This window comes from Dryobates pubescens, chromosome 22 (genome assembly GCF_014839835.1).
Source record: "Dryobates pubescens isolate bDryPub1 chromosome 22, bDryPub1.pri, whole genome shotgun sequence".
NCBI classification, from domain to species: Eukaryota; Metazoa; Chordata; class Aves; order Piciformes; family Picidae; genus Dryobates; species Dryobates pubescens.
In genome coordinates, this window is record NC_071633.1 from 8,165,522 (window position 1) to 8,187,335 (window position 21,814).

At 39.0% G+C, this 21,814-nt stretch overlaps 1 protein-coding gene across 5 annotated transcripts in view; it reads left to right on the forward strand.

Annotated features, from left to right (window-relative positions):
- HIPK3 (homeodomain interacting protein kinase 3) overlaps window positions 1-21,814 on the forward strand; it is a 100,062-nt gene that overhangs the window by 65,588 nt on the left and 12,660 nt on the right. For all 5 annotated transcript variants that reach the window (XM_054171603.1, XM_054171601.1, XM_054171600.1 and 2 more), the window contains 5 exons: window positions 15,135-15,258; window positions 17,605-17,724; window positions 19,509-19,595; window positions 20,474-20,658; window positions 21,432-21,591. In XM_054171603.1, the coding sequence (XP_054027578.1) occupies window positions 15,135-15,258; window positions 17,605-17,724; window positions 19,509-19,595; window positions 20,474-20,658; window positions 21,432-21,591 (676 nt within the window). The remainder of the gene's footprint in view (window positions 1-15,134; window positions 15,259-17,604; window positions 17,725-19,508; window positions 19,596-20,473; window positions 20,659-21,431; window positions 21,592-21,814) is intronic.

Below are 21,814 nucleotides of genomic sequence, written 5' to 3' on the forward strand. Positions count from 1 at the left end.
TTTGCTTCTTTCTGATTCTAGTTAGGTGCTACAAATGGGAAGGAGATAATAACAACAAAAAAAGGGTTGTGCTTGTATTGACATAGCTCTTGGTGATTACATGAAACTGGAGGGGTCAGGAGTTCTTCCTCGCTCTGCCTCCACATTACCCTCCTGCAGAAATGGAAAAGTGAGAGGGAGGCTCTACAAAGGTGAGCAGTGCAGGACAGGCTGTGTTTTCCATTAGTGTTGCCCCGAATGCATGTCTGTGCAAGAAATGTTATTTTGAGGTAGGTTACTTCTGTCCTCTCTAGCTAGCTTCTCTATGCATTAATAGAGCTCCAACATATCACATGTGTTCAGAGGTGGGTGGAAAGGTGGATGTACCTATCTGTGAGTGAACGTTTTGATGAGAAATGATTGCTGAGAATACGGAGCTCAGTTTGCTCTCCCTAGAAAGCGCCTGGGAGCTGAGTTCTGGGCAACAGTTAATTTTCACAGCATCAAACCTGAATCATCTTTAAACTTAAAAAAAAAAAAAAAAAAAAGATGGTAATTTCTTGATTGGCTGCGAAATGTATTTATCCTTCCAACCTGTGACTGATGCACAGTCTAATTTCATTAGAACAGGTAATCCTGTGTCATGCATCTCTTGAATGTTCTTTGCGGCAGGTTTTGTCAGAGCACTTTGGGAGCAAATTCATGATGAGCTTGTTGTAATAGTCACACACAGGATAAAGAAAATAGCTTATAGGTTTGTTCTGGAAGTGATGACTTGACAGTAGCCTCTGGCAGTGGAATTTAGCTATCAATAGCGTGTTAATCCAGTTAAGTAGAGAGCCTTTCATAGGGAAATACGAGTCATGTGTTCTAGCTAAATAATTACCTTTAAAGTAATCATGCTACTTGTAAGCATTGCCTCGATATTTTTGTATTTTCTGGGTTTTTTGACACTGTTGTGACACAGCAATAGCTGCTTATTGAAGTGGTAACATATGCAGTAGCTTTGGGTGGTATTTATTTCAGAACATTCTTACCTAAAGCCATGTTGATATATGTAAGTATTGTCAGCTAGCTTTTGCCAGTCCCTGTATACCATTTAAAAAATGCCAAAGGCTGTCACAATTGTAATTACACGTGCATTTATACACAGGTTTTAAATCAGAGCAGGCTTGTGTTGAGACGCTGATGTTTCAGAGAAGTTTCTGAAGCCAGTGCTTTGTACTTTAGCTGCCTGATAAGCAGGTGTCCCCAAGGTTTGGTTTTCATCATAGAATTCCCCAGGACACAGTTCAGCTCCCATCCTCTTCCCCTCCTGGGGGGTACAGACAGTGGTTTGATGGTTAAGCAAAGGTGCAAATCAACTAGATGGAAGAAGATAGCCTCTTGGATGCGTGATAACTTACTTCCATTTAACTCCTATTATAACTTCTATCTGTCAGTTCATTGATATTTAACATACGTTATATTTTTTTTCTACTCTGAACAGTGAAACAAAGAAACTATGATTTCACTTGTCTCTCATTTCAGTGGGTATACTGGCACCAGTGGGGGATAAGAAATACACAACACAGTGAGGTATGTGCTTATTCTGTAGAACAAAGCCTGTTATCCATAGCTCTGTTGAAGTTGGCATTGCTGGTAATGGCATGCCTTGTTAACATTGCTGTGCCATTCTTTATTAGAATCTTTAAATCTTCTAGATGTAAAGCATTTGAGCACAATCTTTTTGTTTTAGATATTTGAATGTAGGGTTTTGTTATGTTGTGTGGGTTTTTTTTGGGTTTGGTGTGGTGTTTTCCCGCCACCCCCGGATGAATCTAATCAACCAAAGCTGAACAGCCCTGATCTTGGCAGATAAGATATGATGATGCTCATTAGGTTGGTTGATTAGTGTTCCTGATAGCTCACTCTGCTACTTGGGCATTGGAAAGATAATGGAAGCAAGTGAGTGGCAGTTGCTCATCTGCCACAGTTGATAAGAACTCCATGTGAATTTAAGACAAAATCAGGGACTTGCAGTTGACAGTTCGTCTTTTGTCCTGTTCAAATTCATAAAAAAGGCATCTTTGGGAAGCCTTCACACCTATAGTTTTATAAATCATATGTGGCCTCTTTGTATCACCTTTAACTGCAGCAGGTCTGTAAATGTGCTCTGCTGTTACAATTATAATTTTCAGAAATGTGTATCATCACTTACTGTGGGGACTTGTAACCACCTTGGGGAGAGCACTTAGTAATCATCACGCGCTTTATTGCTGTGCATGCTTGGTAAGCCTTAAAGTGAGCACTAATATTATATCGACCATCTTTGGAGAACATCAAATGGTAGCAGAATGTAATGATCTCTGTTTTGAATCAGGACCATCTTGCCTTTCATTTCAGAAGACAGTTGCTTGAGGTGTCAAAGAGCAGGTAAAGAACCTCTCTCCTTCACTAAAGCAGCTTTTTGTCTTTAGGTACTCCCAGTACTGTACCAAGACTTGCTAAGTCACTGACATGCTTTTTATAGACCACAGGGATTTTTATATTCAGATTAAAATTTCTTTCAAAAAATGCAGCTTTTGGGATTTTTTCAATGTCTGCTGGGTTTCATAACTTTCCCAGTAGGTTATTTTTAGTTACTTACGTTTTTCTTACAAAAACTGTAATCTTAAATCATAGCACAAGTTGATTTGCCTAAAGGCATTTGCAGCATCAGAGCCAGAATGAAAAAAAGTTTGTCACTGTCATCTAGTCTGGTGTTCAAATGACTTAAGAAAATATTCTTAGTTATCATTATGCTCTAATGGACTCTTTTCCTCATAAGGTTATGTTACTAGCCTCTAAGCCTCTCTTATTTTCATGTAGATCTGATATTGTTCCTCTTTCTAACTATTTATTCTCAAGAAGTTATTTCTGTATAAGGCTCCCAGTATTCCAGCATCTCAGCAATTGTATGGTAATGGATTATTTTGCTGCTCATGTCCCAGCAGCATCATTAATGTGTATGTTGTCTGTAGAGCTTTTTCAAGGCTGGTTGGCAGCAGTTCTTCCTGGGCAGTTCTAAACAAATTTGTAGGTCTGTCTTGGCAGTGAGATTACTGCCAAGGATTTATTTTAAGTGTATTGATCTGCTTGTGGTAGTTTATGCTACCCTCTTTATGGATAATAAGATTTCTTATTCATGTTTAGTCAACAAGAAGTTTGCTCTTTATTGCTGTCAATCTGTAAGTTTGGGTTTCACAAGCAAAGCATTCAGACAAACTGACTCTGAGGAAATTCTTGTTACACAAAAATCCTGCTGAGCTGACAGTAACAATCCTGTCTGATCTTTGGCCAGTGTTAGTGACCAAAAAGAACTGCAGGAACTTCATGAATATAGAACAAAATCGGAGGTTTCCACATGTGTGTAGGGACTGTTTAGGTTGCAGATAGCAAACACGGGACATTGCTGAAATGGAGCAGCAGTGGGTTTTATTTCTTTCAGGAAGAGATTTGATTTTATTTTTCCTGCCAATTTTAACATACACGAGTCATACTTGTATTTTTAGATTGACTTCTTCCTGAAAGTGAAAAGCACAATGTAAGGATTCTGAGATATTTTTTTTTTGTAATGAAAGGAAATAATAACTCTGTTGGTGAAGGCACACCAAGGCCGGTGTTGGGAGCCTTACTAAAAAGCAATGACATAATCCAGGGCTGGTCTTTGAAAGTTTGTCCAATCAGTTTTGTGGTATGACATCATAATCTAAAAGTAGTTCCTGAGACTAAGCGAAGGTGGCACTTTGATTTAGGGATTTTTTTTTTTTTTTCCTGGAAACAAAACAACTGTGAATTCTCCACATCTCCAAGGAAGTCACAAATAGCTTCTCAGAGGAGATTTGTTAACTGAATTTAAGCTTTCACCTTTTCACAGAGCAGGAGTTTCCAGTAAATACTCCTACTGTGTAGACTCTCACAATACATTAGCTTTTAGGGCACTATTCAGAGTTTGGCCAAAGGTTATATCACATGCAACATAGTCAAACTTCCCAATGGTTTTATTTTTGCTCTTTTTGGTAGTCATTGGCATTTTGAATAAATTTTTAGTTGGCATGTTTTAGTTTTCTATTTTGGTGTAAGTCATTTGAACCTTGAAACTAGAATATCTCCCTGATACGGTATGTTGCCTAGATGGATTATGGATTTGATTTGGTACATGTATATAAATTATCAGTTTTAGGACGTATTTGAGAGTGCTTTATAATCTTTATTGCTATCATATTACTGTATCTAATAGTTCAAATGAAAGGACAATTATGGTCTTGAAATAGCTGCAGCTTTTATTTTTTAAAGTTCAGGAAATGTTTATTGCTCCTCACACTTTGCCGGCAGGGTGTCTTTCAAAGTCTTGTGAAATTCTGTGGTTTTTCAATGTGTACATTTTGAAGGGCAAGCAGTGAAGGCAGCTTACTTTTCCTTTTTCCCTTGGTGACAAAAATTGTCATACAGCACGGGCTCAAGGCACTGAGCAATTGATGTGCTATCATCCTGTTTGAGCAGCAGCACTTCTGTAAATGAGGGGAAAGTTCCCTGTCTATTGAATCCTTGCTGCTTCTGTTAATACTGTCAACAAGCATGCTTTTTCCTAACATGAGTGTCTGTCTACATCAGGAACAGAACGAGATTTTTAGCCATAAATAATGAGCTGCTCACCATTGTTGGTGTCCTGGACTGGACTCAAAGGGCTTACTGAGATGAAAGGCTCCCATCATTATCCAGTTATTATCTAGATCCCATTATTATCTCTTTTCTTTAAACTGCACTACCTGTTCTTAACTTTTATTTGCTCTGACAGCAAAATTATATCATCCTATTTCATTAGAAAGGATTCCCAGTGTAATCTGGTTATCCTGATTTCCTCTTTAGTCTGGTAGTAGAGGATTTCTTTTTTTTTTCAGTATTAGAAACTAGGCAAGAAATCCTTTGAAAAGGCTGTCAACATTTTAATGTCATGAGAAGAATGAATGGAAAAAATCCTCACCCTGTGTTTGATATGTAATGTTACTTTAAAAGTCTTTGCAAAGCAGAGCTTGCAGCAATGCTGAGGTTCTTTGCTGTAGTTGCATTCCTGTTGCAGCATGTTGTCAGGGTCTGATATGACATCAGCCTGGATGTAATAGATACATAGCTAAACAGTTTATTTTAGGATCTAAAACTTTTCTAAGAATAGACAGGCTCTCCTTTCAACAGGAAAGGACAAATAAATTAAAATGGGATACTAAGGAATTAAAAATAGGGGAAAAAAGCAGAGAGGAAAAAATGTCTGAGGAGAACAAAAAGAGGAAAACCCATCAGACCAGTACTGGTGTGGCTCGAGGCTGGGGTGAGACACATAAAGGGACTGTTGCATATGGATTCTTTCAGCAGACTGCAGTGCAGTGGCAAGCAGGTAATGTGACATACTGGAAGGCTGAAGTCTTACAGTCTAGCCTACCAAAATAGACTGTAATTTTCCTTGCTAGCAGTCCATAGGTTTAATTGTCAGGGAGGAAAAAACCAAAACAGCCTTTTAAATTTTCTAATGTTTTTTGCATGAACATTGCCAGATGACTTTCCATAGTGCCCCAGAGCTTAGGCTATTCAGTATTTTCTCCTGATTATGTTAGTGGAATCACTAAACTGTGGGTAAGGGTGCCTGTCACTTGTTCTGGTGATGTATTTACACCAGGTGCCTGATGATAGAAAATGTCTGGGGAAAACTCACCAGGTCAGCTAGTCAGTTCACTTACCAGTGCATCATAAATTACTACAGAAGTGTGCAAATCAAAATTAAGGTTGTGTACTGTATGTTGGGCATATTTTTCTGTATTGTTGTATGGAAGTAACAGATCCCAGTAAAACATTGTGCCAGATATCTGTCTGTTGGTTGGATATCTGTCTGTTGGAATCTAGCAGTAGAATTTAATGTAGAAGTGTTTTAAAATAAGTTTTGCTAATGGCTAGTTCAAGTACCCATGTTATGATTCACGTTTCTTGACCTTACAGCCATATCCTTGAGCTCTTTGGCATTTTACCTGAACTATGTCAAAGTGAGACTGCATTTAAATACAAACGAACGAGAGAGAGCCTCATGCTGATACCTTTCTGTTTGGCATGAGCCCTTGGTAGAGTTTTTATGGAAGGATCAGGCTACTTCTTTTTTTTTTGAGTACCACCATGACTTTGCAGCCTCAGTCCAGAGGTAGGAGTGTCATCATCAGGGGTGAAATCACAACAAGCCTTCTCACAAAGCTCGCTTATGAGGTCTTGCTATTTTTCACGAGAATGCTACAAGCAAATACTGTCATGCTTATTGCTCTGTTGTGGGAACTCCCTATATGCCCTTTAGCTGGTGTGTTTGGGTGCTACATGTCCATGCAGACCCTTACAGAGTTAGAAGTTGGTATTCCCACAAAATCAACAATAACAAAGCAAGGGACAGGAGGAATTAAGATTTGTCATTTCTGAGGCCTTAAACCTCCCACACTGTGCTATTTTCATTTTTCTATCTTGCTTCAGAACTGGATATCATTGCTAGTGTTTGAACCTTTCCTAGACTGCACGTGGTTGCCCATTCTTCTTGGATGGAGGCCAGTTTGTGGTTGCCAGCTGCTTCCACAGTTACCTGTTCTTGCCCTATCTTCCGTCTGGATTTCAAACAACATAATTTCAAGCACAAACACAAAACACAATCTGCACAATTCACCAGCTCAGCGTGGGTTTTTGTTTTGACACAAGATTTTGGATGTTTTTATTTTCTGGATGTTGCTTCTCTTCATTTCCCATCCCTCCTTCTCCCCGCCCCAATAAAAAGAATGGAAAGATGAGAGGAAAAAAAATCCCAAAGGTGGTTGTAGCATATGGGAACAACACGCTGTACAGTAAAGACCATCTCGTTAAATTAGATGCTTTAGATGGCAGTTGCTTGCAAAGCTGCAGAAGAAAACATGTCTAGGTCATTCCAGTAGATGTGCAAACCAAGTATTTCAGCATCTGTGTGCATGTGTGTGTGCATACATACAGATCTCTTAACAGCCTGTTACGACCAGATTGTGCCCTGCACTCCGAGGCAGGATCTGGGAGGCTACACATACAGCTATGTACTCCCTAGGAGGACAGGAAATGAGGAAAATGCCCTGTTTGAGAAAGGAGTCTCTTGTCACAAGTGGTTGCAGTGTGCCATCCGAGCTGTGTGCCATATTCTGCACCTTGATGCTGTTAGGACGACATCAGACAGAGTGTGCTCCCCGCTGCAGGTGTGCAGGTGAGCACAGAGGCAATGTCTGTGCAACCAGCTCTTGCAACTTCAGCTCCTTCAAGGATAAAGCACTGCCAGGTGGTTTCACAGTTAAGAGCAGAACATAAAAGCACAGGTACACAAAGGATGTGAAATTCAGTTACTGGTAAGTAATCTCATCTGATGCTTCAAATATTGACACTTTGCTGTCCAAAATGTAAATGAAATGTATTAAATGGCAGCCTGTGTTTAGCAATAAGGCATCTGTACACAATTTTCTTGCTACATTACGACATCTGTACCTGTTTTACGTAATTTTCATGTAATGCAAAAAGGCAGAAGCATGAACTTCTGTTTCTTAGTAAAGTCCGTATTTAATTTCTCAAGAGACAGTGAATAAGTGGAAAGAATCTGTTGAAATCCCTTCTTATGTTGTTATTCTCAGCAGAAAAAATAAAGGAGTAGCTGTTTATTATCTTTATGCTTCTTGCCAGTGGTAAGAGAAGATGTAGTAGGTTAAAATTTGGGGTGGCTCTTTCAAAACAGAATCTTTTTTTTTTTCAGTATCAGGAAAGACCACAAGGATAGTTTGCTTGTAACTTCCTTTTATTTGATGAGATTACCTAAGATTTATTTATCTGATTTGTTTTCCTGTTGCCTTCCCCCCCACCCCGCTTCAGTTGTGAGCCCTGCGTTCAAAGTAACTCTTTTTACACTGATTGCTTTTCTTTTGGTATAGTTACACATTTGGGATACTCCCTATATTTAAGTCCTATCTCCTTCTTGAGGTCAGATCAGGGTTCAATGCATGCCACTTTTGTATGTTGTAAGTTAACGGTGGAAAGCTGTGATATTAAGTAGGTCTTTTCTAGCCACTGACTGTTGCATAGGTTTATGAAAAAGTTTTATTACAATAAAATGAAGTTTTTTCTACCAAGAAATGAGAATTCCTTTTGTCCAGATTCATACAATGGCGTTAGAAGTTTACAGGAGATAGTGACTCACGTCCTCCTGTCTTCACTACCACTTGCCACTGGAGGGTTTGATAGTGCACCAGGCTCCTTCAAAGGAGGAATGAAACTATGGGGATAACTAAGGGGATAACTTCTCATATCTTCTTGAACGTATTTGTTCTCCCTGTATTTTGTGATAGGTGGTGGTGGCATAGCTCTAAATTGCAGAGTGATATTGTTGATTCTTTCCTGCCACCTCAAAGACACAGATGCCTCTATCCAGCTTATCTGATGTTCCCAGAGTCTGTTTCTGAGCACTTACGTTTTTGCTTTCAGTGTAAATCCTCTTACCTTCTTAGAATTTAAAACAAATACAGACCAAACCCCCCAAAATCAGGATTTGCTGGTTTTGTACTTCATAATGCCTGATTGTAGCAGAGTTAAAAGACCACAGGAAAACTGGACAAGAGAAGCCAGGATTGTGAATGTAAATCTCTAGTGCAGTTTTGTATTATTGATTTACAGCAACAAGCCTTTCAGAAGACAGGGAGGAAGGCTCGTTGGCTGGCATAGTGTGTCATACTTGCATTTCAAAGACTAATGTTACACTAACACATGACACTACCAATCTGTGTTCTAACATCTCGGTGGGCTTAAAAGCAAGGGGCAATCAGCTCTGAAAGTGTTCTTAAAAACATCATTCAAGTGAACATCCTATCTGTAATGTGACTTTTTAAGGCCTTCTGTATATTTGAATTCTTACTCTAACAAAATGGTGTTACAAATAAAAATTGTTCAGACCACAAAGAAGGTTGTAGAGACTTTTTAGTTTGGATCAAGGGATTTACTTGAGTAGCTCTTTGTGCGAAAATAGTAATTGTAATATGTAGGAAATGAGACAGAGATGTTATCAGATCTGTGCCCCATTTATTCTGGTATTGTCGCTGCAGAAAATTTACCACAGCAGAAGGTTGCACTTTTGTGTCTTCTGATGCAAGTTTCTTCCAGCTCTACACAGCGGCTGGCTGTTTCATTGTACATTGATAGGAACCTTACTGCTTAATCTAGAGCTGTCTTGGATATTTTTTTCTGTTGATCCATTCTTAAATACTCTTAATATATTCTTTTTACCTCAGCAGAGGCCCATGGTTCAAAGGCTTAACTGTATTCTGCCTTTTGACAAACCCCACTTTTTTATTTACATCAGTCTTCAATCTCAAAGCAGGTGGGGAATTCCTTGATCCTCTGTAGTAAGGCAGGGCATTAGGAACACCTGGCTACTTCTCATCTATTATTTCATGTATAATTTGAGTCATGTTTCTGATCGTTCTTTCTTGAAGCTTTATAGTTCTAACCAGGGTTTCTTCTTGTACCTAAGCCTCTTCAAGTCTTTAACTTACATTGTCCTTCTCTGCGTCTTTTCTATTTGCTGTATCCTTTTTCAGATGGGGGTGACCAAAACTGAACACAGAATTCAAAAGTGAGCACACACTATTCAAGGTGAGGGAATATCACTAGTTTTATATAAGGCATAGTAAATTTTCATGTGTCTTTGTCCTTTAAAAATAAATGCTGATATCCTGATTATTTTTGCTCCCAATTGTAAAATACTTTTCTTGCCTAATCTGTAAAGTTGTCTAGATTCACCCCTACCCCCCATTGGAAAGTTGGTTAATTTATTACTTATTAATTCTTGTGGGTAATTAATGAATAAATAATGTGCATTAATTTCTATTATGGTTTACTGTAGCCCATACATACTCTGTATTCTGTCATTGTGTTGATCTAATTGAGTGTTTGAAATTCCTTCTGAAATCCGTCACATATGCATGACAGAAACAACTGTTCTTTATATCCTTCATCATCCACAGATTTTGTCATTCCCATTGCATCTTTCAGATTGTCGAAGTGTAAGTGCCAGTGGTTGGCTTTTTTTTGTTTGTTTGTTTAAATCTGAGCACTGTCACCTCGATTGGGCATTCCTATGTTCTTGCAGGCTTCCTAGGAAGGTTTGCAGTCCTCCACATTCACGATGATGACTGGTAGTTCAAGAAGATGAATTGTACATGAGGTGACTTGTTAGGATGCCCATTACTGTCTTGCATTAACTTCTTCACTGAATCTGATCTTTCTCTCAAAAATTTCTTTAGAACTGCACATTTCACAAGCCATATCTAGTTATTTCTTTTGTAAAGTACATGCCTGTGTTACGCTGGTAACGGTAGTGCTGGGGGAGAAGTGTCAATCTCAGATTTGTAATCCCTTTTGACTATAACTCTTACAAATTGGATTAGTTTACAAGTGCTTTTGATCCATGGGATGGCCTTGAACAAATTATTAATAGAAAAAGATAAACATCCTACCCTTTTGATGACGACTTTGGATAATGATGGCAGCATGCTGTATCCTGAGCAGATAGTGGTAATTAGGAGTAGTAAAGTTATATGAGAAAACTGTAAATTTTGTGTTGCATGCTCGCATTAGAAATGCTGTCAGCATTTACCTTCAACTATATGAATATAGAGAACCCAAAAAACATGGAGAAACAGTGTTAAAATTCTTACGTGTTTTAAACTGCAAAGGCAAAATGGCTTAATAAGACTTATCTGTCTGTTTGGAAGGAATTTTACTGCAAAACCTACAATGAAGAGGTGACACTACCAAGAATACACCAGCACTCCCAATGTCCAGCATCTTTAGAGCAGGCAGTAGCACCAGAGAGGAGGAGGTAGTGCTGTGTTCCTCATGTGGCACTGTTACCTTCAGCTTCTGACACAGAAGTTGGTATAGGTGGTGGCTAAAGTTTTTGGTCTTGGAGAGAGATGACATGGGTGTGTTGAAAGACACGAGGGGAGGATGGCTATTTATATACTCTCCTCTCATCTGGAGAGTGGCAACCTGATGGTCAATAAATAAAACAATGGCATGTGGTAGACTGTAGATACGTTGACCCTTTCATACTGCCAAGGAGAGAAATAGAAATAAAAATTGCTCAGTCTTTAGTCTCCTTTCCTTGATATGTGAGGAGGTATGTACAATGCTCTAGAACCTTCACTGAGAACATACTTGAGAAATTATTTGCACATTCAGCTGATTCTTTCATGTGCTTAGGAGTTCCAGGCAGACACAGTTTTTATTCTGTGCTGTTCTTAATTTGATATTATGTATGTTAACTGTTGGGGTTTAGCCTTTTCATTTAACTTTTGTTCTAAATTTGATTTCTGATCGAAGACTTCTAGGTAGTGATTGTTTGCAATGGTTTGACTTCCCACAGTTTTTCTCATGCCATTTTTGAAGTGTGTTTAATTCTTGCTCTTTATTCATTGTTCCCCAGTGTAAAGGTTGGAAGATTTTTTTTCTGTTGTGTGAAAGTTTTGATTTTTGTGTAGCTTTTGCTTGTTTGGTTGGTTTTTAACCCTCCCTCAAAGAATTACTTAGTTTTCTTCAAGTCTGTGTGCTTTGTTGCTTTGTTCTAAGCAGGCTAACATGCAGAAGCTGAAGTATTTCATGAAATGTTCTGCTTTTTGAGCAAATTAACAGAACAAAATGTGTAGTGTACTTCCCCATAAGCATACAACCCCCTTTAGAATAATATGGTATAACAAGGTATGTGCTACAGTAAATAGAAATGCGACTATCCAGGCAAGCAGCTGAAGCAAATACTCATTTGCTGCTTTCATCTTTTTAGATATTTTGAATTGCAACATCTGCTTCAAGAGTGCTGTGTCAAATGAGGAGGGAGAGTTTCAGATGTTTCAATCTAGGAATTGTTACTTAATAAAGTGATTTTTTTTCCAGTGTAATAATGTTGCATTTTAAATTGTCAATCTGTCAGTCTTTTTAATTAATCTTTAATTAAAAGTGATAAGGGATTAGCATTGATAAGAAGGAAATAGAAACTGTCCCTCAAAAAACTTGCTTTTAATTTTATTTAAATACATCCAAGTAAAATTTGCTGTTCTTAAGAAGTGTAAAAGATTCTGCTGTACTTCTGTGATGCCTTGGGATGGCAAAACAGGTACTACTTAATGAGTTAGGGAGTACTGTAGCTTCTAGTTTACTGAGCATCTTGTCTTCTGCAGTAGACAGCAAGCAGTAGCATATGTGTTGTTTGGAGACAGAGAAGGGCTAGGTTGTAAGTTGGTTTTGGGGGTAATCTGATGTTAAAGTGACTGTGTGGAACATCTGGAGTTCCTGCAACTTAATTTTATGTGCATGGTTGTATTTAGGAAAGGGAAAAATTCTTTCTTTTTAATCTGTATTTAAAAGTATTTCTTCCATGAAAAGACCTATGGATTATCTTAAAAAAAAAACCCCAAAACCTGAAGAATGGCTCCCTTTTAACACTTCCCTCTCACTTGTCCAAATAGATTTGAACTGGAAGTTTAAAAGAACAAGAGAAGAAAATAAAGATGGTTTTGAACATACCACTTACAAACTGTTAATCAAAAATATTTAAGCTGATTAAACCCAATCTAAACATAATGAAACCCAGTACATGTTCTTTTGTAACTTTGTCTGTCATGGGATAGTTGCTCCATTTTAAGGACCAGTATGAAGCCATGGTAGGAACTGTTGAGCTTGAGAAACAGTGAATTGGACACTTCTGTGAAGCAGCAGCTCTTTATCTTCTTCACTTCAAGCTAGCCTAAAAATGATTTTTTACTGTACAGTAGTGAGGTGTGGGTAGCCCTGTTTGGGAACACATTTATCTCCCTTTCCTTTCTGGAAGGTGCTGGGAAGTGAGGAGCACCAGTTTTGCCTCTCCTTAAATATGTCGCTTTTCCTTAGATGTTAGCACATTTATTTGTATCATAGAACTACTTGGTATCCACAAAAAACCCTAACAGATTACTGTATTGTGGAATACAGTAAATATTGGGGGTGGGGGGTGGGGGGGGTGTTGTCATCCTATTTACCCTTATCCTTCTTTTATTGGCAATCCTGTCCCTCAAAAGAGACGAGTGACAGACTGACCGACTGTGGCTATTTTTATACAGCGCACATATTAGCTGTCGAGTAAATGTAAGTGGTTTTAAAGAGCTTATTTTAGCAGAAGCATTTGTTAAAGCCCCTATATCCATAGGCCGTGTGTATATTCATTAACTATTCAGGGCTGTAACACAATACAACAAAAGGAAGCATGTTTTAACAGAGATCTGTAACAACCTTATGCAGGCTGGCACCCAGCCAGCAGCTGAAGGCAGACATTTCTTAAGGCTATTTCTAGTCCTATGGCATCTAGATACATTAAATTTTTTTCTCAAGTAACAAAACTACCTAATACTTACTGCAGTGTCATGATCCCACATTGCAAAAATACTTTTAGTTTGATCCCTAGAAATTTATTGTAATCAAATCTTTGAAGGCAGTGGAAAACTGAGCCTCTCTAGTTTCACCAACCAGTGTGACAAGATTTATCCTTTATATCATCGCATCTGAAACGGTCTGTGACAAGGATGGGAAGAACTGAAGTGCTGGCATGAATGGAAAGTGTATAAATGTTTAACAGAATATCCTGTCCTGTAGACTTTATCTGTGGAAAGTCTCGGATTTTGCCCGTAGCAGAAACCAGGGTGGTTTGGGGTCAGGGATGGGGCACAGCGGCATGAATCCTTTACTGGCGGCGAACATGCATTCTCTGCGCTTGTCGTATGTCTGTGTACAGCTTCTGCTGTATACTGCTTGTGAAAAGGGATGGAGATGCTTCAGCTCTTGGTCAGCTGTATACTACAAAATAGCTTCTTTGTCCCAGTGTAGTGTGAAAATGGGAATTTGTTACCAATCCACTACGGTTTAGTGAGTTAAAGAATATTTTGATAAAAGTCAATGTGGAAGGAGAAGATAAATGAGACATGTGGGAATTAGAGATCCTGTTTGGTATGTGGACCATCCATATGATCCACCAGCATGTGCCAAAGTGTAGGATTTGTAAGCTGTTACATAGGTGAGAAATTGCAGTTTTCCTCACCAGCGTGTTACCTGGCTGGCTGGACACTGCTGTTCTGCCCAGCTGCAATGGGAATTACCCTGTCAGCTTTATCCACCTTCCTACTGTTCTGTGGCATGTTAAGCTAACAACAGATTGTCTGGTTTAATAGTAAATCACTTTATAGTGTGATGCGTTAAATAATACCTTATGTCTCTACGCCTGTTTCTGTAATACCATGCAGATGTTTTAATTCTTTTCCCTTTTGTTAATAGCTTGAATGAACTGGGAGGGAAGGTTTAGAAGAACAAATGCAATTAAAATGGATATCCATGAAATAAATACTTGGTTATTGTTCCACGTGAACAGAAATGTTAAAAGCCCTTTAGCAGCTGTGTCAATAGCAATTTTTCTGGTTCCTGACTAAGGAAATAAACAGAAATGCTGTTGGTTAAACAATTCACGTTTGGTTTAGGTGAAAAATAAGATCTAGTCTAGTTAGCAAGTGCAATGGTTTCACTGAAGTAATTTAAAAATTGATCACATTTAACTCATTTGAGTGCATTAAGGGATTTGCAGTTATGTAATTAAATTGATATTTTAAATAGCTTTAAGTGTACTGTCCAGTTGGGAAGAATGCAAGTGTATTTTCAGGTGAAACCTTTTGCTTGTTTGGTTTTGAGATGAATGACTGTTGTGTTCTTAGAATACAATTACAGGCGCGTGGCAGTGATCATTTGGGACGTGTAGGGGACCAGGCAAAAATGTGGAATTGGTGGCATTGTGTTTTTAAGGTGTATCAGTTATTTGGTGTACATGGCAAACGGATACATGCAGCCAAAACTGCTGCATATTATTATCGTGGGTTATCTAGGAAAAGCAAAACACAATTTCCCGTGTTTGAAATAATTAGCTTGTGTTTTCAAATAGCAGATTCGGGTGGATTTTGGGGGTTGGGTTTTTTGTCATGTTGGATTGTTGTATTGCCTTTTATCCCCAAGGTAAAAATTCAGTAACCATGTTTAATTTGCAGAGCACCAGAGATCATACTGGGATTGCCGTTTTGTGAAGCCATAGACATGTGGTCGTTAGGGTGTGTGATTGCAGAGCTGTTTCTTGGATGGCCACTGTACCCAGGAGCACTGGAATATGACCAGGTAGTAGAATGAATTTCACAAGCATATACACACTTTCTGCAGCTTAAGAATTTCTGATTGTTAAATCCACGTTTCAAATATTAATAGCATCCTCTGTTAAGTAGTATTTCTTCAAGTCTGTTCAGTACTTTTAATTTAGTCTTATTGATTTTCCTAGAAGCATAAATCCTGTGTCTAGACCAAACTGTGTGTTATGCTGCTTTTCTGAATTGAAGTTCAATGTGTCCATTTATTTAATTATTTATTTATGGGAATTACTTTAGTCAGCTTTGTCACTGTGCTCAAGCAGGTCTGCAAAACTTACCTTAAAAGAAATTTGATTCAGGGTTTTCATCAGTGTACATGAGTACAACAGTTGTAGGAGATGGTTTCCAGGGAAATTCTTTTCCTTCTGCTCCATGGTATGTGTCACCGAGTAAACGAACAGGCAAGGGCTTTGTGCTGCATTTCCCTCTGTCCCCCTGGCATGTGGCAACCAACGTGCTAGCCCTTGAAAGGAAGCTCTTAAGTAGTTGTATTTGTTTGTGATTATATGCAGCAACAGCTGTACTTCTCAGTGGAAAATAGCCATGTCTTCTGAGCTTTCATACTCACTAAAACCAGGCACAGGTGCTTAACTACAAAATTTTTGAACAAATGCATTGTCTTTCCCCCCTTCTAATATAATATGCTTAGAAAACACTTAAAAGATCTAGAAAGGGTTCTGGTCAGAGTGGGATTCCCTTTGCTCCCTGATGCAGGGAATTATACCAAAAGTTGGCCGTATTGTGTTTGGTTCCTCCTCACTTAGGTCTGTCACTGGTGCTTCAGCAGAGGCCTCCTGTGCATATTTCCTGTCAGAAAAACTGCCCATCACCTTTTTTCTTCTCAGGTGCTTTTAGTTCTCAAGTCCTTTGTCTTCTACTGAATTTATCTCATCTGACTGTTTATTTCACTGCTCTCTCTCCTTTTGATTTCTTTCTTCTATTCTCTCTTATTCCCCAACTGCTCTACCTTTTCCAGGGGCTGGCCCACACCAGCAGCTCCTGTGTGGACATGTGTGGTAAGGGACCCTGCCCAACTCCCTTCAGCCTTCACTCCTCTTGGACCTTCAGCCCTGGCTAGCAGCCCTCCATCCTAACTTGCGACAACCTCAGTTTTCAATTATTACCAATTATTATTCCAACTCCTCTTTGTGGAAGGATTTTTAAAGAAATACTGCTTCTGGCATGACTCCTGCCTTGTGCAGTGAGTTAACATTCCATGTGTGGTTAGTTAAGCCACATCAGAAAGTGCTGTTTCAACAGATTCCTCTTGAAGCCTTGAATCTTAACTATTTTGTGTAATACTTTGATTATCAATTATATTAAAGGTAAAGCAAAATATATAGTAAATCATCTCCTAAAACAAATGTGTGTTGATCATTTCAGTGAAAAAGAGCATTTGACCATTTCAGGCATAAAGCTAGTCCATTGCCATCGCAGCCAGTAGCATATTTTCTCAAGATGAGGACAGCATCTTTTGCTGGGAGCCTAAGGGTTGTGTACACACTCCTTTTCCAAGTGGAACATGCAGGTGTGTCAGACATGTAAAAAACTGATACACTGGAATTGTGGAATGATAGAGGTTGGAAAGGGCCTACAGAGATCATCTAGTCCAACCTCCCTGCCATAGCAGGATCACCTAGAGCAGGTTGCACAGGACAGCATCCAGGTGAGCTTTGAGTGATGTACTTAGAGTGGGTTTGGAGGCTCCACCATCTCTCTGGACAGCCTGTTCCAGTGCTGCTCCACTCTCAAAGTAAAGAAGTTCTTCCTGATATATGGATTGACCTCCCAATGTTCAAGTTTGTTCCTGTTGCCTCTTGTCCTTTCACTGAGCACCACTGAAAAAAACCTGGCCCCATTCTCCTGACACCCATCCTTTAAATATTTATAAGCATTGATAAGATCCATCAGAGGGGAAGGATTTTTATAAAATGATATAGTGAGAGAATGCAAAAGCAATTTCTGACTTCTGTAAGCAAGCACTTCTGTTAATTTTCCTGTTTAGGATGAAATTATGTTTAGGATTTGAATGGGTTGAGAAGGTAATGACATCTGCTCTCCCCAGCTCCTTGTTTCTGTGACCCAACATTAAGAGCTTGCTTAAATAGGTCACTTCAGAGGTTTGTTTATGTATGGCTTTCTCTGAAGGAGAGCAGTATCAAGCACCCAGTGTTTGGTTTCTCTCCTTTGTAAGATGCAGTGCTCTGGCGGTGGTTGATTTTTGCCATATTCCAAATGAAATGGCAAGTTTTTAACGGTCTCAGATTTCAAGAATCAGAGATAAATTACTCCTCATGTTTTTGTTTTTTCTCTTCCTCAGATTCGTTACATTTCACAGACTCAAGGGTTGCCAGGAGAGCAGTTGTTAAGCATGGGAACGAAAACTGCAAGATTTTTCTGTAGAGAAACGGATGCACCATATTCTAGTTGGAGATTAAAGGTAAACATCAAAATGGAGCCCAAAACAGCGTGTTATTTTGTGAGCAGAGAAACCAGAGAGGCCAAGATTCACTGCAATACCATTAGCTCCCTTCTGCATCACCTGTGTTTATTAGTCCCCGCTCTGTATCCCTCCCAGTTTTCCTGCCAGTTCATGCCCACATCGTCTCCCATTGTTCTAGCCCAGAGGCAGGTCTGGTGCAGCTGCCAGGCTGTGCAATGGCCAGTGCACAGCTGTGAGGTGGAGAACTCAAATTAAGTCTCTTCTCTCCAGAGAATAAGTTGTGAGTTTGTTTGTTGGTTTATTTTTAGGTTTTGGTTTGTTCGTTTATTTTTTCTTTCCTTCTTGCTCAGGTACTACTTCTTACTTTAGATAATTTGTAAGGCTCTGTCAATTTTTCTTTCAAAGCTGGAATCAGCATCAGAAGTTCCTGGGAGAAAAAGAGACTATGAAACAACATGTCTGTGTACAGCTCATTCCCTGAAAGCTGCAATACAATTAAAACAGATGAAGTACTTTCTAAAGATGTACTTCTGTGGCCTGCACAACTTGTATCTGTAAGCTGCATTATTGCACACTGGCCATAAGCAGAGCTTTAATTTCCTATGCAAATATATATATGTGTGTGTGTGTGTATATTTATTTAGTTATTAAAATTCTATCCTATTGCTTCATGGTGCAGCTTCACCCCCTCGGGGAGTCAGGAAGCAGTTACAGTGGACATAAAACTTGAGCAGTAACAAACAGCTGACGAGCTCAAAGCACAAGTTGCGTAATCCTGCCCACTGAGTCGGTAAATCCCAGTGCATGCTGGGCTGTGGAGCTGCTGTGGGGGCAGGTGGTGTCAGGATTTTCCTGTCACACCATCCTGATATTCCAGTATTCTGGGTTTTCGGGCAGCTGATCAGTAGGTGACAGTTTGTTTCTGGCTTCCCTGTATCAGAGAACACACACAAGTTCTTGATACAAACAAGCCACCCTCAGAAGCTTTCTTTGCAGAGGTCAATTCTCATATGTCAGACTAAATGCTGGTTTGGGGGAAGAAGGGAGATTTACTGTGGACCATTGGTCATTACTGGCAGGTTTTGTTCAAATTAATTTTGGAAACTTTTCTGTGATCCCTATGTTAACTTTTTTCCTTCCCCTGCAATCCTGCCTTGCCTCTTGCAACACCAGCCCAGTAGTGCTCTCTGTGTTGAAAGAGGAACATTGTAACAGAGACTGGCATTCCAGCTTATAGGTCGCTGATGGGTGACCGTGTTCATTCTCTGGGATTTAATTTTGTACTTGCACCAACTGTTGTGTACCTGAAGGAATACAAGCTTCAAAATAAAAGAGAAGGCAATGAGAAACTGAACAGTGTCTGCCTGGGGAGTTTAAAATTTATTTTACCATTGTGATCTTGATGCTGTTTGGAGTTCAGGGTCTGAGTTTGTGGAAACGAGTGATATACAAATTATAGAAAAGCTGGGTCATATAAAAATACAAACACACAAGAGAGTTTCATTAAACAACTTTTTGCAGGCTTTCAGCCTGCAAACCATTTATTGTAACCCACTACTGTGATCAGCCAGACGTGAAATTTAGGAGTTTTGGGATTTTGCTTCAGAAAATGGAATCAGTAAAGCAGCACCCAAATATACACCTGAAATGAATAAAAAGCAAACAACCCCAGACTTTACATATTGAGTCACCTAAAAAAAAAAAAGAGAAAAGTTCCTTCATATTTACAAGTTATCTTTGTTGTGAAATTCTAATCTCCACTTTCCTTTTCTTTTTTTGAGACATTGGAAGAGCATGAGGCAGAGACGGGTATGAAGTCTAAAGAGGCCAGAAAGTATATTTTCAACAGTTTGGATGATATAGTGCATGTGAGTATTGAAGCTTTCTTCCTTTGCAAAATGGAATGAATGAGTGATGGTGTAAAAACTTTTTTACTGGCTCTGAAACAAACGCCTTTTGGAGTACTATTTATTGTATATCAGTTGTATCCATTCTTCCCTGTGGATGTTGCTCTGAGGGCGGTGTCTGGCTATGTCAACCCTCTGTATAAAGATCTTCTCTGTCATTGCGTGTGTTAAACAAGGGTATTTGTGCCTGTGGTGAGGGGAACCCTTTAATTTTATGTATAATATATACTTTTTCTTCTACCTGATCTGCCATTTGGGTAAAAAAAGAACATATGTGGACCTTGCTATCCTAACTATATGATTTCCAGTACAATTCTGCAATTTTGACAATTCCAAGTATAATTATTTTTCTTTTTTTTAAAGGCACAAGTGAGTTTCCTCACTTTTCTTCAGCTTTATAACTCTCTAGTCAATAATAATGGATTTTTTTTTTTTACTCTTTTCCATAACCTCAAAAAAAAAATCTTTTTGCCAGATTGTGATTAATACTTGTTTGAAATTGTTTCTTTGAAGATTGTCTCTGTAACTGAAGTTAGACCATATAAAGATCCTTATCCCAAAATTGATGTCTTAAGTCACAAGAACCAGACAGGAATAAAGTCTTGGGGGGTGGGGGTGGGGGGGTGTGTGTTAGCTGGGGAAGAGTGCAAGGGAATAGTGTGTGTGTGTGTGTGTGTGCAGAAAATAACTCTAATTCCAAGCCAACTGTACTGGGATAAACTAGCACATTCACTGTACCCCACGTGATAAAATCATTGGGTATGACTATTTGATGGTAGAAAGCAATAAAAGGAGCTAAACTAATGCACATGTCTTCCAACTGTTTTGTTCAATGCCAGGTGAACATGGTGATGGATTTGGAAGGAAGTGACCTGTTGGCAGAGAAGGCAGATAGGAGGGAGTTTGTCAGTCTGTTGAAGAAAATGTTGCTCATCGATGCTGATTTAAGAATCACTCCAGCTGAGACCCTTAACCATTCTTTTGTTACCATGAAGCACCTCCTTGATTTTTCTCATAGCAACCAGTATGTAACACACACAAAACACTTTTTTATCTCTCTGCTGTAGTGTTTGATATATCTATATATTACAGTGTCACTGCTTCTGCTATCAGGGAAAACAATCTTTGTAATGTCACAGAGAATTCTTTTGAGTGCTTGCAGAATGAGATTCATCTGCGTGGTCAAGGAAACTGAACATGTTTTTTGTCTGAAAAGATTGAAAAGTACCACTTAAAGCAGTACATTTCTAAGCTATCATTTTTATGTCTGGCTGTTAAAACTCCAACCCTGCAGAAAGTTTTGCTTGATTTTTGGGGTGATGAAGATAGTGCCTATCAGCCATTGAGAGGTAGGCTAGGCATTTCCTCTAGAGATGAGCATCTCCAATACCATCTTTCATTGTTGGTTAATGTAGAATATATTGAAACTTTTCTTGCAATTCTGGAATGGTGTATTTGATAGTGATGCTTTGAAGTGCAGGCATGTCACTGAAAGAAAGATCTTTCCATCCATGTGCTGTAGTATGCTTCCTGCTTGTACACAGTTGTTAGAAAATGGTGTTAAATGCAAGGGGCAGGAAGCAGCAGTATTCTTAATTTTAAAATGTGCATTGCAAAGGCTTGATGTGAACAGAGTAATAGCAGTAATCTTTTTTTTTTTGCCTGTTTCCTGTATGATGCCATTCTGTGGAACTGGGAAATGTGGGCTTTTTGTTCATTTTTTGGGGATTTGTTTCACAAAACGATGAAATTCTAATTAAAGCTACTTTCCCTTCCCCTCCCCTCTGGTTTTGATAGAGTGAAGTCCTGTTTTCATATCATGGATATTTGCAAATGCAGATCAAGTTCTTATGACTTAAGTAATCGCAATAAAACGTCACTTATGAGACCTGTTGCCTCAGGCAGTGCAGCTAATTTGACTGCAAGCTTTACCAAAATTGGTCCAGTAAGAAGTCAGGTAAACTTTTGTTTGTTGGTTGGGGTTTGGTGGTTGTATTTTTGGGGGGTGTTTTGGTGTTTATTGGTTGGGGTTTTATTTTGGTTTGGGGTTTTTTGTTTGGTTTGGCTTTTTTTTGGGGGTGTTGCTTTATTTGGGTTTGCCCACAGAGGTTGTGGAGTCTCTTTCTCTGGAGACTTTCAAAACCCGCCTGGGTGCATTCCTGTGTGGACTGCTCTAGGTG